The sequence below is a fragment of the Columba livia genome, chromosome 16, assembly GCF_036013475.1.
Source record: "Columba livia isolate bColLiv1 breed racing homer chromosome 16, bColLiv1.pat.W.v2, whole genome shotgun sequence".
Classification (NCBI taxonomy): Eukaryota; Metazoa; Chordata; class Aves; order Columbiformes; family Columbidae; genus Columba; species Columba livia.
The window spans coordinates 2,468,504-2,486,311 of record NC_088617.1 but is presented as its reverse complement, the minus strand read 5'-3'; the positions used below and the strand labels follow the sequence as shown (position 1 = coordinate 2,486,311).

The 17,808-nt window shown below is 40.5% G+C and overlaps 1 protein-coding gene across 10 annotated transcripts in view; it reads right to left on the bottom strand.

Annotated features, from left to right (window-relative positions):
- Window positions 1-17,808, bottom strand: part of PTPRT (protein tyrosine phosphatase receptor type T) — a 386,111-nt gene that overhangs the window by 190,480 nt on the left and 177,823 nt on the right. For all 10 annotated transcript variants that reach the window (XM_065031857.1, XM_065031858.1, XM_065031862.1 and 7 more), the window contains exon 7: window positions 16,710-17,003. In XM_065031857.1, the coding sequence (XP_064887929.1) occupies window positions 16,710-17,003 (294 nt within the window). The remainder of the gene's footprint in view (window positions 1-16,709; window positions 17,004-17,808) is intronic.

Genomic DNA, 17,808 nt, shown 5'->3' with positions numbered 1-17,808 from the left:
CAGCATCATCTGTTCTCCAACTACAGGACCTTATCCCCATCTCTCACCTGCCAGTGTGACCCAGCAACCGCTGATTAATACAGGCAAGGTTTGCTGCATCTGCCTTGCCAGGGCGTTCCAGTGACAAACTAGTCCCCTAAGGAAGATTTACCAAACTGAAATGCGATATATCACTGAGTTCCTACAGTCAAAAGCAGTGATAAGTGTGTCCCAGAGTGCAGAGTGTTAGTTATAGCAAACATTGGAACCAACATGTTCTTACCCTCTCCGTTTCCAAATGTGCCATAATATTTACTGCTACAATATCTTTCCCCATCAACCCTTTAACTATCTCCTATAGAGTCTAATTAAAATGAAGTATTGTAACATACAATCAATGCTTGCACGCTATTGATAGATACTTGCAGATGTTATTACAGAGAAAATAGCTCCTCAGTACTGATTAACATAGAAAGCTTAACAGGAAGTTTCTGTATTTTCTTCGCTGTATGTTGTTTAACATTTTGACAGTAAGAAAGTTTCACTGTGTCTCCTCCATTTTACCTTACTAACACTTCATACTTGAACATCAATGCTTTGAATTAGGCAGTAATTAGGAGATTCCTCCTCTTCCACCTGCTACTTCAGCCTCAGCCACATTGCAAACAGTAACAACCCTCAGATTTCAGTTTTAGGCAAGGGTCTCAGTGTACAAATAAATGTGTATTCAACTGTACAAATAAATATTTATACAATGTAGAAGTAAATATATATTTATACAGGGTATAAATAAATATAATAGTGGCTATCTGAGGAAGCAGGGAAGAGAAACATCCTAGAAGTGAACTGCAGTATCCGGGGGTCAGACCCTCTTCTTTCACACAGGTAGTTGTGTGTCTGCTGGCTTGTGTACACACACACGGAATAGAAAAGGGGCAAAGCACATTCATCAAGTTGCTAAATTGTAATACAACGATCTTACCATGTTTTATGCCTCTTTCTGTCCTTATTAGTAACGTATCAGGACATGAGCCCCAGATAAATATGAGATTCCCACAGCACAAACACACAAGGTGGCAGATTCTATTGAGCCCTTTTATGTGTAAGTACACACTGTATACATTAGTTTCTCTATACAATATATTGCAGAAACAAAATGGCCTCAACTTACGTTATTATAAAGAACACGATATGGTATCAAATAATTAGATCTTCCCTAAAGCTGCTTCTAACCAAGTGACATCACTTAGATATCTAATTGCCATACATTTTACTCAGAGGTTTTTTGCCCCTCCCTATGAACACACAACTTTTTAAGTTTAGTTCTTCAGGCAATTTGCCCCCCAGTTATGAAATTGTATCTAAGGAGTGTTCTAATGGTTAAATTATCATTATTTGAAAATGCCTTGCGCACCACGCCACGCAAGTTCTCACAAAGGTTAATTATAACCCAGAGGTCTTACATAGACAACACAATCTGCAGGATGGAAAAAAGACTGTTCCAAGATACCTCATTCTCCTAGGACAATATCTAGAATCTGAAGGCAGCAGGACTCACTACCCACCTAACACACCAGTCAAAACAAATAGGCACTTGAGAGCTGAAAGCTGGCAGCGCACTTAAAGGAAACGAAGATCTGAGACTGTGCTTTGAGGGAAGAGAGGCTGAGCTTTTATTCCCACGAGGACAAAGCACCAGCTCAGCTCTGAAATTCAAATACCTGTTTTCACTAGAAGAAAAAGGGATAATAAAACTTAAAATAAAGGAAAGAAAAGTAGAGAAGTGATAACGTAAAAGTTGAACAGCCCTCAACCCAGCACTGCTTTATCCACAGTGAGCTCAACAGCATCCCAGACATCCACTCTTCCTCCCCTCTATATTGAACACTGCATATTAATACCATAATGGCTTTGTATTAAAAAAAAATAACAATAATAATAAACACACTATACACGCACAAAAAAGGGTACAATGCAATGTAAAGGCTGCCAAGAAGCTGTGCTGTCCTGAAACCTCACGTCAAAAATCCCCTTATAAACATCTCTCTAGCGTGGTGGTACGTCTTGACACCCATCTGTTGTCTCAGCAATGTAGGACACGTAAAGCTCTGCAGATCCCACTGACTGGCACAGTTCCTGAAGCTCCCACACTCCTCTTCTAACAGACAACATATTACATAGAACACGGTTCCCTAGATAGTCTAGGATAGTATTTTAGTGTAAGCAAAGCTAAAATTATTGCAAGCTATAGAATTTGGTGAGTACCTTTGAAAGAAACCCAGAAATCTCACAGAAATTTTGGGAGCTAAGAACTAACAGCTGGGAGTTAATTGTGACCAGTAGGGGCCATAGTGCCATGTATTTCCAGCAGAAGCAAAGATGTCCCTGGTGCTCTATGGGGATCTCTGGAACAGACACCAGATCTTGTGCCATTTCCCACCAGTACAGCACAAAGAGTCACTGTAGGTAGTGAGGGAATTTGCTTGACCAGAGACCCTTTGAAGCCAGAGAACGGCAGTTCCAGGCAGGTTCTCAGCCACACACAAAGCTCTGACTCCACATCCCATCATCTGTTGACTCTCTTGAGGCTGGACATGACAGCAAATAGGGAGTAGATCCAATACAGTTGTTTTATCAACCTACCCTCTACCTTTACTTTCCTTATATGTAGGAACTACTACTTATATGTAGGAACTACATATGAACCAACCACATATCTACAATGAACTCTCATCTTCTTTTCCCAGGTCATCACAGAGAAAGCTGTTGGTTTTGCCACTATGGAAACATCTTCCATCTTCAGGTGGAGCGACAGAACACAGACAGCAGCCTGGAAACAGGGGGTCAGTGCCAGATGTTTTGCATGGAGAAAGAATGAGCTGTTTGTGACTGTCACATTTTCATAGAATCATTTTGGTTGGAAAGGCCCTCAGGATCATCGAGTCCACCCATATCCTAACCTAACTCTAGCACTAAACCATGTCCCTAAGAACCTCCTCTAAACATCTTTTAAACCCCTCCAGGGATGGTCATTCCACCACTGCCCTGGGCAAGGGAAAAGGATAAGCAAAAGGAAGGTTTAAAAACAAACAAAACCGGGACCCAATTTAGTGAGGGTCTATTATGTATGGAGTGGGGAATGAGACAGTTGGTTTCTGACTCAGGAGTTTTGAGCTCTTTGAACCAACAATACTGTAACACTCATGAATATCACAAAAGCAAAGCAGAAAGGATTTTTAAGGACAGACCTGTCAACACAATCTGGGAATCGCTCAGCTTTGCTGCCCAGAATATGACCACGTTATTGTTCTTTCTGTGCTCTGAATGCACAACAAGGCAACCGGCAGTGGTGTGAAGGGAGCCCGGAGCATCTCACAGCATCCTGGGCTCCCAGGAGGGAACAGCTGCAGTGCTGCAGGCTGCAATTTGCTCTTTCAGCCCGATTCCTCTAAGACACATTTAAAGAAAAAGCTGAAGGTGATGCACCAACAGTACCCTGGCCCTTAACTCAGGGCACAACCTAAGATAGGATTTGTTTCATAAAGTCTTAAAGGTGTTTGAGTTTAAAAAGCATTCCTATCTGGCAACACATTCAAATGCATGATCCCAGGCAATACCATTTCATGATTCCTGTGCAAATCTCATGCACAGTGCAGCAGGTTTTGTCCTCCTCTGGTGAATACAGGAGATTCCTGTACGATGTTTATAAAGTTTGTAACTCAGGCAGCAATTTAATCTAATCCTGCCTTTCCCCACCCCCCCAACCTCTAGAGGATAACCTGCTTTGAGAGTTACTTACCTGCAATGGGAAACATACGGTCAGCACACAAATGCCTATGTCTAGGTAGGTATGTCTGGGTTAAAACAGGAAGCATTAAGATTTGCTGACAACTGAAAAGGTCTGAGCAATCCAATTCAAAGTGATTAAACAAAAACAACTGATTGCGCCAAGCGGGAGGGTTTGCAGAGGGCAGGTGCTCCAGCTATGTGAAATACATCACCGAACGCGGAAAAGCTGTTTTACAGGGACCAAAGGGTATAGATTTTAGTCGTGTAGGAGGAAACTTGGACTCTGCTTGCAGATCTCAGAGACAGCGAGAGAAAACAACATTTGAAGGCAAGAGCTGAGTTGGCTGAAACAGCCTCACATGCAAAACCTGTTTGAAAATGAGGCAGAGACCGGGGAGCAAAAAAACCCACATGTGGATGTCTAAATCTTTGTGCTCTTTATAGCAGAAATCAGACGTGATTTCATTTATAAAACCCTGTCATATGTATTTTACATGACGGGCCATTCTCAACACAAAAGCTATAAAGCCAGCTGAGCACTCGGAGAAATGGAACACTTCAAATACCAAAGTGTTGAGGGCACGGGGGGCAAATTAGCAAATTAGATCATGGGGAAGTTCCTGTTTCTGTGTGGCTGTGTGGCTGTAACACACAATTCCAGCCCCGTGGCTGCTGGACCCCACTGCCCTACAATGGGGAAGAGTGGGGCTGTTTCTTTTGCTTGAAAAACTTATATACACAATTCTAGACTTGAGATGCAACTGCAGAAACCTCTGGGGCCTCTTCCCGAATGGGCTCTATAGCATCGTATTGCTCTGACATTATTCTGCCTAATGCTCATATAATGAAAAAGTGTAATACTTCTGTAAGATGAATAGCATAGCTCCTCATAATCCCTTTGATTTCATTAATTTAAGCTGTGATTTCATAAGTGCTTCTGCTAACACTGCCAGGTCTAAAATCAGGTAATCACGGGCACATGGCAGCAATCACAGACAAATGCTGAATTATTTGCAAGGTCTTTTTTCATAGTATGAACAAGGGAGGTGCATTTGGAAAAAGCAAAACTCACTCCCCATTCTTTTAAATATTGCTACTTCTGAAACCTAAGTATTCTGGAGGATATTTAAATGAAGACTGATCCCCTTCCCACCAACTTCACCCAGTGCTGACCTCATGACAAAGGACTTTTGAGCAGAAAACTTCATATTCTACACATAGGCAAATGCCCAGCATGACTGTGCAGATAGCAGATCAAATAACCCTCAACTATTTTGCTAGAGAAAGAGTGTATTTCACAGAACATAGGCGGGTTTTAATATTCTTTCATTATATTTTATCTGTGCCATCTAGAATTGGGATTCAGGTTTATTCTGAGCTTCTACAGCTTCTCTGGCTTCCCCATAGGTGTGTGTTGCAACTGAGAGGAGGTGGTCAAAGGATCCGACTGCTACTGGAATATTGCGGTTTAAGAACTCCTTCATTTTTAATTATTGTTGTTACAAGAAATGCACAAAGTTAAGGGGATGAAGTGGAGATATTTTAGTGCAAATTGCTCTAACCAAAAAAAAGCCAACCCTCTTTTCTTGAACAAAGAAGCTCAACAGCACTGAAGCAATTCAGAGCAGAAATTAGACATCCCATGCTGTTTGAAAATAATTTTTTAGACTACTTTGTGGTAGGGCAAAAATATCCCACCACTCCTTTCTTTTTAGGTCCTCGCGTTGTACTTTGCTGAACACATCTGCATCACAGGCGATGCTCTGCCTTTCCCTCCGTGATAAACAGTGCTTACTTTTAAAACAGCGCAGTGTTTTGCTGCCGAGGGACATCCCCATGATAGAGAAAAGGCAGAAGCAGCGAGCTGATAATGACAGTGCCTTCAGCACACCGGTACATCTCTACAGCCTAAGGAGTATTTTAACAAGATAATATTACTTTTAGCACACGCCACCATGACCAGGTTTGGAGATTATTTCTTGGTACAAGCAAGAGCATCTTTTAAATTGAGACATATGCAGAGACAAACCAGTCTAGACAAACTATCGCTCATAGGAGCGCCAACACCAACCTGGGAGCCCAGGTCCAACCACGCTGCCCGCAGCGTGACAGCCTTGCGAGATTCACTATAAATTCCTGATCGGATGCAGCATATTGTACCGATATTTTACGAAGCACCTTTTTGCACAGAGCGTGATTCCAACTCTTTCACACTGAGGTATTTGCTTCTGCGTGAAAATCAGTAAAAATTTGCTCGGCCATGCCAGCGGGATCAGGGGAAAGCTACAAATTGCCAAAGCCTTTTGTAGATGGGAGAGGGAGGGTGGCAGAAGGTGCAGATCTGGAGTTCGCATGCACAACGCTAATTGAAAACAGCTTCAGAACACAAACGAGAACACCAGCAGTAGCTACAAAACTCATTTGTACTCCATGGATTTTATGTCAGGTGTTGCAAAGTTCGTCTTTCATCTTCATGGTTCCCGATTTCTCCAAAAGAGCAGGACAGAGACCGGAATTAAAAAAGCTGAGTTTTCACAAAGGAAAGTCTTATAAATGGAACTAGTAGGAGAGCATTGTTGAGTGATTTTGAGGAAAAAGTTAACATATGTATTGAGATGTGGTGGGAATCAGTGTTTACAAGAAACTTATCGCCCCAAACCCCTTCCATTGCCACAAAGCCAATTATAGGATGCAACATGCAAAGCGGTAATGTCTGTACATCACAGCATGCAGCACTTTACACCAGAATTTTAATCCATCGCATTTGTCAAACAACAACTCAAAGACATTTAGGCTCTCCTAGAGCAGCAAGGTTATCTGCTTTGACCGAATTCAGACCACAGTTTGAATTCTGTATGACATTTAAAAACATTGCAGCTGTAGACTTGCTTTAAGGCACTGTTTCTTTAGTGACAATGGGGTTCTTTCCACCCAGGAAAAAGAACTATGGTGAAATTTGTACAGAGGAATATGTTATAAATGTAAAAATAAACATTAGAGCAAAGTGACCTATAGAAGAACAGGTGGGAAGATTTACTCCTATACTAGGTCATACTCCTCCATCTGAGGAGAATGAAACCAACTGGGAAAAAGAACTGGTTTTATACATATACATACGGTGGTTCATATGTAAGGGAGCTTTTTTTGCAGTATTCCTCCTCTTAAATTTGGCATCCCATCCTCTGCCTCATTCCCTCCTCTGTTAGAAAAAGACAACTTAATGCCAACAGTTTATCTTCCTATTAAAAACATCACTAAAATTTATCACTTGAAGGCTTTATCTTCAAAGCGACAGACTTCCCTGATATATAATCTAATCTTTCAAGCTCACCAAAGATTTTCGTCAAACTTCATTAATTGGCAAATCAATTTCTGGAGGTTTGGATCTATTTGCAAGACGTACTTCCCCCTCCTGCCACTTCTTCCTTCTCTAGTAAATGCTACAAAACTTTTCAGAGTGCCACAGGGAGAAAATTGCAATGTTTGGGCTTTCAGATTTTGTTATCTTGTGAGTTGTAGTCTTGCTTTAAACCCCTTCCAATGGTATCTGCACTGTGATTTTAGTTTAATAGTTTGAAGGATTATTGGCAGCTAAAATGAGGATTTGCAGATCTTGAGTGAAATTCATTGTAATAAGAGCTGTCGGTCTGATTTTGATGCTCAGGCCTGTCTGCCTCCCCGGCAATATCTGAGCACTTTGATATGGTCACAGCTACGCTCTGCTTGAATGCTGATTCTAAAGTCAAAAAAATCCCGCTGCTTCCTATTTTTAAAAAGCTCAACTTAAAGCAAAAACAAAAAAGCTTTTAAGCTTTTTAGCTTATAAAACTAAAAGCAAAAATAATTTAAAAGCAGATGAAAGCATTTCTTCCCTTTTCCCTCATCATGCTCAGTGGAATAACAAATAATTAAAATGGTGACTGAGTCGATAAGCCCCTAACCAGTCCCGTGGCCAGAGCAATCACCTGGATCCCAATCCAAAGCCTGGGGAGACTGAAGATCTTTGCTTTGTGTAATGGGAACTGAGATACAAAGGGCTCCCTGCAGCCACCTCTGGTTCACTCTTGGTTTTGTCATGTTCAGATGCTGTAACATAATGGGTCACAGAAATGTCCACGGACAGAAGAGGTAGTTAGAAAAACAAACCTTCATCTTCAAGCACAACCAGTAAGAAAATGCACCGTACTTGTGCAGACAGACACACACACCGTCACACAAAAAAGGTTTGGGACTCTCACACTCCATCTGCTGGTCCTGCAACAGTTTTGAAGACATTAACATGCTGCCTTTTTTCAAGCCTGTGCTCATCTGGGTAAGTTGGCAAGTGTTAAACAAGAACTCATGTTCATCTCAATATTCAGAGTCCACCAGGGAAAAACACAAGGGTAAAATATTTATGATGAAATGTAAAACAACTGAGCATGTAAGGAACAAAACCTTTCCTCAACGTCTTACAAATATCTCAGGGTTAAAAGCATTAACACGAGGTTAAAAATGTAGTGCTCTCTTCCATTCGGCCCCCGCCTTGCTTTCGTACTTTGTGTTAGATCTTCCAAGAAAGCCAATTAATGGGAAGTTTATTCTTTGAAATGTTTAAAATTGGGCACTTTTAGTGTATAAACGCTAAATTCCTCTTATTATTTGAATGCTTTTTAATGCAGACTTGCATACATTAAACATACATTTAAAAATGAGAGGCATTTATGTTTCAGCTGTCTTTGGAAAAGCAGAAAGAGAAAGATAAGCAGGAATTAGTGAGCGGTGTTTGTCCCAGGACAAAGATAGTATCGTGACTATGCAAATCCATGGAGCTTAATCAACGCTTTGCAAGGCTGGGTCTGTCATTTTGCTCCCAGGATGAGTTATGGTGTATATTACACAGAGAAGGAAAACAGACACCTCCCTTCGGTCGCTCCTCAGTGGAAGTTCAATGCTTAACACATGCAACTGCAAGAACACACACATTGCATTATCCTTCCCAGTTTCCTCCCACTAACTGGGCTTTTCACACTCGTATAAAGCGACATCTGGAAACTATCATCTCATCGCACACCCTCAAAAAACGAGCAGAAGCAGTAATAATATGGTAATAGGGGATGAAATTTTATCAAAGATGCCACTTAACTGAAGACTAAAAGACACCATGCAATTTAAATAAATTGCTTTTAGCAGGGGACTGAGTGACAATCAAGAAGAAATGCACGGCTCATTTTTGCAAGTGGTGGGTTAGGTTTTCAACGGGTGTAAAATGCTGACTTCGTTAAAGCGGTACCAGTTTGCACCAGCTAATGATATAGTCCCATGAAGTCACATTCTCAGGACCACACCAGAGACACCCTTGAATTGAGGACGCTGAAATGAAGCTGCATGAGCAAAGAGGAAAGAAGCTCTTTAACACATGAAGTATCTGCTTATTTTGCTTCCCTCCCTCCACAGTTTACGTGAAAAAAGAATCACACAATTATTGGAATGCATACAAGAAAATTCAAATGATATTGTGTTGTACAAAGATGAGAACTTAGTTCCTTGATTAACCCAGGATGGCTTGGTCATGCAGAAGTTGATATAATTGTGGTTTAGGTTCTCTGCATGACATTGTGTTCAGGCTCCAGACTAGAAGATCTGAAACTTGGACCTGACTCTCTTGTCAATGACCTTGTGTGTGGCCTTCATGTGTGCCCAGGATATTTCAAATAGAAATACAGCCTGGAAAAACTGCAACAAGGGAGAAATCAAACTTGTTTATATTCATTTAAAATTTCATTCAAAACCGCTTTCACTTAGGAGAGGACTGTGCACAACCCGGATGTTCAGCTGCCTCAAATCCACGGTGCCACTAAATCAACCAGCGCTCAGGGATTCGAGTTCAACAAAACAGAAGAGGGTGGCTGTTGTTTTTGGGTTTTTCTGTTTTACCTTCATGTCTCTCCCTCCATTTTTGTGTCTTCACACTAGGAATACTCAGGCTATTCGGGATGAAACCTGGACAGAACTCAGAAGTCAAGAAATAAAAAAGAACAGCGTCCTGAATTCAGCTGGTGTGAAAATAAGTGCTACTTAAGTATAAGTTCAATTCTTTTGAAAGAAGTCACAAGGTCCCATCATTCACTAGAACTATTCTTCATGGCATGAAAACCTAATGCCTTTATTAAAGTTGTCATCTTACTGACCAGCCCACTCAGAAAATAAAGCTGTATTCAAACCACATTATAGTAAGCCATTAAAGTAAACAACACCACCAACCAAGCAGAAACAGTGTGGTGTGAAATGAATAACTAGACTTCATCCTAATAAATAAAAATAATAAAAAAAAAAATCTGGATAACAAACTGTCTTTGCAGATAAAAAAAATAAATCCCTAGAATTTAAATCCATCATGAGCCAAATCCCTCTGGAAAAAATCCAGACCAAAGCACTATTATGACTGCTGTTATATTCATAATTCTATTTATGCAGACTAAGATAAGGGCAATCAATCCACATGCCTCAGGACAAAAAGCTGATGTTCTGCAGGGATCTGGATAAAGGAACTTCCTCACCCTATGTACCAGAGCTAATGGCAAGCGGGGACAAGCTTTGCTAGACTCAGGAATTGTCAGGTATTGAAACAAATAGCAGATTTATGGCACAGTGATGTGCTCCAGCAGGAAATCCCAGCCTATCCTCTGAACATTGCTGCTTTCCAACACACTGAATTTAAGCCTGAACTTTGGATGGACCATACTTGGTCTCACACCAAACCAAGTATCTTGTCAGTTCCACCAATATGGCCTTTCAGGAGTCCTGTATTCAGTCAGCCACCAAAGTGCACCAACACACTCCGCTTCCCCTTCTCCAGGTCATTATCTCCCTTTCTCCTCCTGAATTCTTTCTGTTCCATATAGGTCATAACTTGTTATATCTCAGATAACATAGCTCCTTCTTTAATAAGTTCCTCTACAGTAACTAATTCATAGATCTAATCTATCCTCTGTTCTTTGAAAAATATCTTTCCAGTTTGATCACGTTTCTACAGTGAGTACGTCCATAACTTGACATTGATAGCTCCTCAGAGACACTTTTTGCCTGCAACAACCCTATAGACCCCACCAACTTCATCTCTGCAGCTTGAAGAGAAACCAGAAATACCCTTTGCTTCCTATGGAGCTCTGTAGTTTCAACTGAAGCATTGTCTATATTGTCCAAGAGCTCCAAAGGTGCACGTGGGGGCTAAACAGGTGAGACCTGACAAAGAGACAAGAAAAGCATCCCGACGTGCTCAGAGCCACAAACTACGTGTCCTCCAGAAGTACTTCACCTTTTCTTTCAGCTGTTTTTAAAGGGTAGATGCTGTATTTCTACTGCCCCAAAAATTAAGTGAGGAGAGGGAAGGAATAACACAGAAATCAAGATACATTTCTTATCTATTTAATCAATTTGGCAGGAAAAAATCATCATATTCTATGCAAAAGGGATATGAAGCTGTTAGTATGTGATATAGGTGAACCCTTCTCTTTCAGCTTTGCTACCAGGCTGTTCCCAAGCAGAAATGGGGGATCAAGGATCAAAAAGAAGGAATATCATATTTTTGTAACTGTCTCTAGCTGACATGCCGCAGGCTATTGCGGCGGAACGAACACCGTTTCAACCATCGAGCTAAACAGACAAAGTCACTCAACCCAGCCCCAGTCCCACAGGGTTTGTGGGATCCAGGTACCAAAAATCGAAGACAAGATCCCTCTATTCTCACCAGCTGCTCTCTACAACTCTGGGGAACAGGCGCTAGCAAGAGAAAAACAACTTCATTTCCTTGTGCTACACATGCCTTTGTTTCACAGAGTTTAGCAAGAGAACAAACCCAAAGACAAACAGAACATGCACTGCAGAGATTTGTGTTACCATAGCTGAGAAAAAGTCGTTCACGTTAATACCAACACAGAAAACAAGAAAATCAGGTAGGATTTTATTTCACCATTAATTCACCACAGGAATTATTTATCAAAAGTAGGCAATCCTGCCAAAAAAAGCATCGATTCTCCCAGTTGTCTCCACTTTAGGTTATAGAAGACAGTGAAGCTAAGAGTTAAAATTTAACTAATATTAATAGGGAAATGAATGTATGTTTCAGGACAAGGTTTAGAGTAACTCCAAGTTAAATCACTCTAAGAATCAGTGATTCTAATAATACCTACACATCAGTTGTACAGAGTTCTTTCTCAAATCACTTGATATGCTATTTGTGTAGTGCTTTGACTCATATCAGATTTTTTCCAGGTTTTTTTTTAATAAGCTTGAAAAAAAAAAATGAAGGCAGCAGTATAACAACCCTGAATCTTATTTTTCAACATTCACACGTTAACGTTTCCTATTTAATGGGAGCTATCACCTTCAAATTAAATCAGAAAGCAATATTTTTAAACCTGTTGCAACAACTCATGCTGACTCAGCACAGAGAGTAACCTTCTGGTTGTTCAGTTTGTGCATTTCCTGGGAGCACACAACTACCTCCTTTCTCTAATATAATATACCTTTTAATAATAACCAAAGGAAAAGGTTTTCCACCTACTTTGCAATATTATATCAAATTCTGACTGTACAGATTATTTACATTTACACCAACTACTTCATCCTGACTAAGGCACAGTGCTGAAGATTAACTTCTACTTCCCTAGGCCAGGAACAAACACTGAATATTGATCTTGACAACTGCTCCTTTCTCCATAGCCAGATCACATCCTCCTGCTGAACAACCCACCTTCTAGCAGCTCAAGACACAGGCTGCATGGGATCCATGTGAATTTCTTCATATGAGGACAAACCTCCTATTATCATAAACTACTTCCAAGCTTCAAGGTCACAAAACCCTCCTCATCTTATATCTTATGAGTCACCTGTTGTCGTCATCCAAAAAGGCAGAGAGGCTAATGTTCAAGATAGCTTTTACAGATTTTAACCAGGGTCTAAATGTAATTTTTAAAGAAAGTCTTATCTCTGTCCCTTTATTAATATTCATTGAAATGTTACTTTGGCCTTGCATTTCATGCAAGTTCTTCCCACTAGAAGGCAAATATTTTTCAGATGAGGTTTCTGTCACACACACAATGATGGCCTCTTCTGCAAGGTCTTCCCTTCTCTTTCCCACCCACCAGAAGAAAAAAGGACTTTTCCCCTTTTCTCCCTTTTCTGCGGCAACTGGAAGAAAAAAACAAAACCAGGAGAATTGCAAATAAACACAGAGAAGAAAACAAGCCCCAAGCCTCCCAAATGACAGCTCTCCAAAGCACACTCTTGAATACAGCCCACGGAACAAGGATTTTAAAGAGCTCTGTTTAACTAGTGAGGATGGTGAAAAGAGACACACTCAGAAGACCAGCGCTGAGCTACTGGGCACTGCTGGGAACTAAGTTCAAAGATACTGTTCTGATGCTGTTATCTCCCCCAACCTATCATTTTTGGGGTAAATACCTAATATTTTATATCTTTCTTTCTTTTAACCACTCCTCAACCTTCTGCCTGGTCTCAACCTTCAGCAGTTTGTCTCTTTGCCCCATTCCCCGCTGAGCAACTCTTCCCTCTGACTGACAGTTTACTGGTTTATGCCTCCAGGTCATTTAATCTTCTCCTGCCCTAAGTCACGACCTATCACATCACAATCTATGAGGAAAAACAACCAACCACCACAAAACCCACAACAACAAAACCACAATTCCTTTACTAGGGCAGGCTTGCCATATTTTCTGGCAGCGGGCTTTTCCTAATAAGAGGCAAGATGGGACTTCATTTTTAGCATCATCTCTAAAGATCAAATATAAATGAAGGCTTGTAATGCTGTCCTGTAGAAAACCCAAAACATCACCACGGGGATAACGGATCCCTGGGTACATACTCTTGATAGATAAGATGTTATCCAGTTTAATAAAACTTCTTTGTGCTCATTTAGAGCAAGACCTTTCATAATTAGTTTTTATGGGTTCTATAAAATGAAAAACTTTTTAAAGTCCATATAAACAACTTCCACTCACTCTGATCAAAAGCCTGAAAATCCTGAATGATTTTGATAAGAGTTGCATCATGGTATAATGACTTTCTAAACTCGTGCTGAGCTCTTCTCGTCATGTTCTTGCTCTGATGCAAGGCCAACAGTCAAGAAACTCTCAGCAAATACTGCAGCTTCAGAAACGAGCTTCTGTTGCTCGTTTTCAAGTGCAAGACAAGCATGGTCCTTCCCAAATCCTGTTCTTAGTTAGAGATGAAAATAAAAATAACTCTCTCATTGCAAGGTGTGCCTAAATTGAAGGCTATGCCGGTGGTTACTCAGACTCCCCAGCACACAAACACAGAATATCTACATGAAAAGACATTAAGGAGATTATTTAGTAAAAGGAACATTGACTTATACTGTTGAAAGGTTGCAGACACCTTCTACTTATGGTTACAATGATTTCTTGCAATTTAAATAAATAAATACCTATTCTCCAATATAGGTAATATTCTCTACTATTATTTCTGCAGTCAATTTTGTCACATTTATTAGTGGGCCTAATCAACACAGCACCAACACAATTCAGTAAAACAGGATTACCCTGGTCATCTACTGATTGCATATAAATGTGTAGGAGATTTTGGCACTTCCCACTGGCTAAGAAAAAGTAATGACAAAGAACCAAAATAAAAATCACCTGAAAAAAGCATCATCACTCATCCCTCAGCCATTTAAAAACCCCTCGATCTTCATTGATGTCATTTGTTAAGTATTATAAGAGAAACAAGACGGTGTTACTGTTTTCTTGGTTCAGTACATTTTGGAAAATCTTTACAGTAGATGTTTCATGTAATTATCCCCAAAATAGGGCGGAGTTCCAAGACACATAAAAACTGCAATAACGAGTTGCATTTTCTTATCTATCATTTCAGTTGACACTTGGGGAAGTTGTACACTTTTAGATATTGGTGACAGATATTTAGATATTGGTGACAGATATTTAGATATTGGTGTCGCTCTTCCTTTGAGTCCATGCTTAGATCAAGACCATTACATTTTCTCCCACACAATGCCCTAAACAAAACATAAATGCCACTGCCAATCTCAGTGAGCTCTGTATGACAACTAACTTGAATAGAATGACCTTCTCCAGTTAGATTTTCATTAGTAAATTAGGACAGAAAACAATGAGTGGCACAGCTTAGCCATTTCGAACAAATTACCTACGTCATCCTTCATTATGTCAGTTGATATCTGTGCTGAGCAAGGAAACTCAGCAATTTGGGATGCGGTACAAGACATCATTAAGCACAACGTCAACATCCGTGTTTTTGTTTGGTTTTTACCCTGAATTAAACTAAAGAAAGCGTTCTTTACAGGTAATATAGAAAAGTTTGCGAGTTTGCATGCTGCAGAGAGTGCTGCAAAGTCACATTGCATGAACTACAGACCAGACCTCAGCGTGTCATATTTCATTATGCAAAATGTGCAGTGCCAGGCTTGCAGTTGTTTCTGCTGAAGGTTAGAGAATTTGACCCCACTAGTGAAGGAGGACACAGCCAAAAGATGAGGAGCAGAACATGTGCCCATTTCCCAAACAGGCCAGGACATCATCCATCTCACTTCATGCTTTGCACCCAGGTGCAGAAGAGCCTCCAAACATCCACCTCCTCCCAATGGACAGGTGCTGAATACAGCAAACACCTCCATGCCAGATCCTTATACTCAGGGGTTCTTTTGTTTTTAAACAATTTTTCTCAGAGAGACATCAAACGTTCACTGCTTTATAACCCGCACTATGAAGGAAAGGCAGTAAGGATGTGTCCCCCACCCCACAACGCCCTCAGCCTGCCAGGTTTCCTCTCTTGCTAGAGGACAAGGACCCTGCTGGGGATGCTCATGCTGGGACCATGGGTGAGGAACACAGATTGTGCTGTTTTGTCCCATCCCAGGAGGGTATTTGGTTGTTCTTTATGCATTCTTCATGTTTCAGACTTGCTATTGGGTCAGAAACGGCAACAGGAACCAGAATGCTTTCGCATAAACTCTCCACTAATTAAATCCACTTGCTGCAACCCAATAATTTGTGGGGAGGGGGGGAAAGTTGCAGAAAAAAGGAGAGCAGCCTTTTAGTCTCTGTCCTTTGTTCACACTACTGTAAGGACCTCACAAAAATTACAAGTATGCAAATCCTGAGAAAAGACTTGTGTGGTGGAAAAAACACACAAGGTAGAAAACTGTTCTGTTCTGCCCCTTGCAAAGCACAGAGCTTGATTTCCCTTAATGGCTCATGATTAATGTATGAAAACAGGATGAACAGCCAATATATCTGAAACGTGAGCAACATGATCCTTTAGTTTTTCCTGAAAAGGCCAATATGGCTTAGAAAGAAGATAGACTTTTTCTGTCCCTGGATCAAATTTGATCTGTTCCAATATGAACGACAAAGGGAAGATGCTGCACAGTGTTTGAACAGGTTTTATTTTTGTCAGAAGCGAGAAGAATCAGTTCCATCAAACTGAAGACAAAAATATATTTAAAAACTAAATGCTTGCTGCTTCATCAAACTGCACTCAAACTGCCTGCACTGTCAATTTGTTATTAACCAATGCTGAACCATTATCAAAGAATAACATATTTTGTTATGGACTTACAAGGTGAAAATTTTGTAATAGACTAGTCTTGAGAACAATTTGCCTACTGGAGAATTAGTTGGAAAACTCATTTCAACAGAAAGCAGCCATACTCTCTAGCAAAAACTCTGGCAAACACACTACATGCATAAAACCAGTTTCTTAACTACTTAAACATGGAATAAAAGGTAAAATATTCCAGGATAGATCAAAATTGATAATTTCATTTCCAATTCAGCTCACTGATGAAGCATACCTACAATAAGGATGTGTGGAGGACCATTTGTAATGTGTTTGTAAGTAAATCAAAATATCTGCACCGTGTTGTAAAGCAGTAGAAACCCTACCTGCACATTTTGTTCTTGTTGTGAGCGGTGGTCCAGGGGGTCCTGTCCCTCCTTCTCCAGGGCGGGTGAGCAGCACTCTGATCTCGTACTCCACATCAGGATCCAAGTGCCATAGTTTGTAATTGGGGGAGTCTACGATGTGCGTTTCTGCCCAATTCCCAGTGGTTGTCCGATACTCCACCTCTTTCAGTATGATGGGTCCATCTCCGATGATGGAGTTGGCGTTGGGTTTGATCCACAGGTATGTGGCTCCGACAGCCAGAAGCTCAGGAGGGGCAATAGGAGTTGGGGGCTCTGTAGGCAAAAAGAAACCACGAGAGGCCTCAGACAATTTTGTCAAAAGGATCAAATTTCCACTATGTGTCTGTACAGCAAGGCTGTCCCCGAATCTTTTGTAACACAGGCACATTTTCTCCTGTCATTTACAAAATCTTTCACAAGAGTTTAATCTGTTACTGAAAAGAGCTTGGCTTCTTTCATTTACGTTAAAAATTCAGCCCCCTTACACCAGGGGTAGTATTACCAATTCGGAAAAATCTGCAAAAACAGAGTAACCACAAAGCAACTTCCCTTTAAAATAAAACATGAAAGACACTTCTAAAAGATCAGACACTTTATATTTATTTCATTCTTTGAGTATATGAGTAGTGGCAGTCAATATGATATTGGAGGGTGAGGGGCAAAAGTGATCTTAAATAAATACAACTGGTTTCACTCTGCATATACCATATAAAAAAATTCTCCAGTACAACAGCTTTTCCTCTGCCCTGTGACCTGACATGGCAGAATAAATATCACAATCATTGGTCATGGTATTGTGGTTCAGCTGAAGTGCAATGCTCAACATGACACAATTAGCAATAAGTAGAAAACTCAAACACTTGCTCATGTTGTGATTTTACTAGGCAAAACAGAGGTTAAAAATAGGATATATTTTCTAATCAAAGTATTTTCTGCATGTCTGAGAAAATACTAGAATAAATTTTCTATTTAAACTCTGGAGATCTTCCCATGATCAATGGTATCAGTAGTCAGGATGCTGCTAGAACCAGCTCTACCTGGGGCTCTTGGTAACTGGGGCTCAGAACTAAGAAAAACT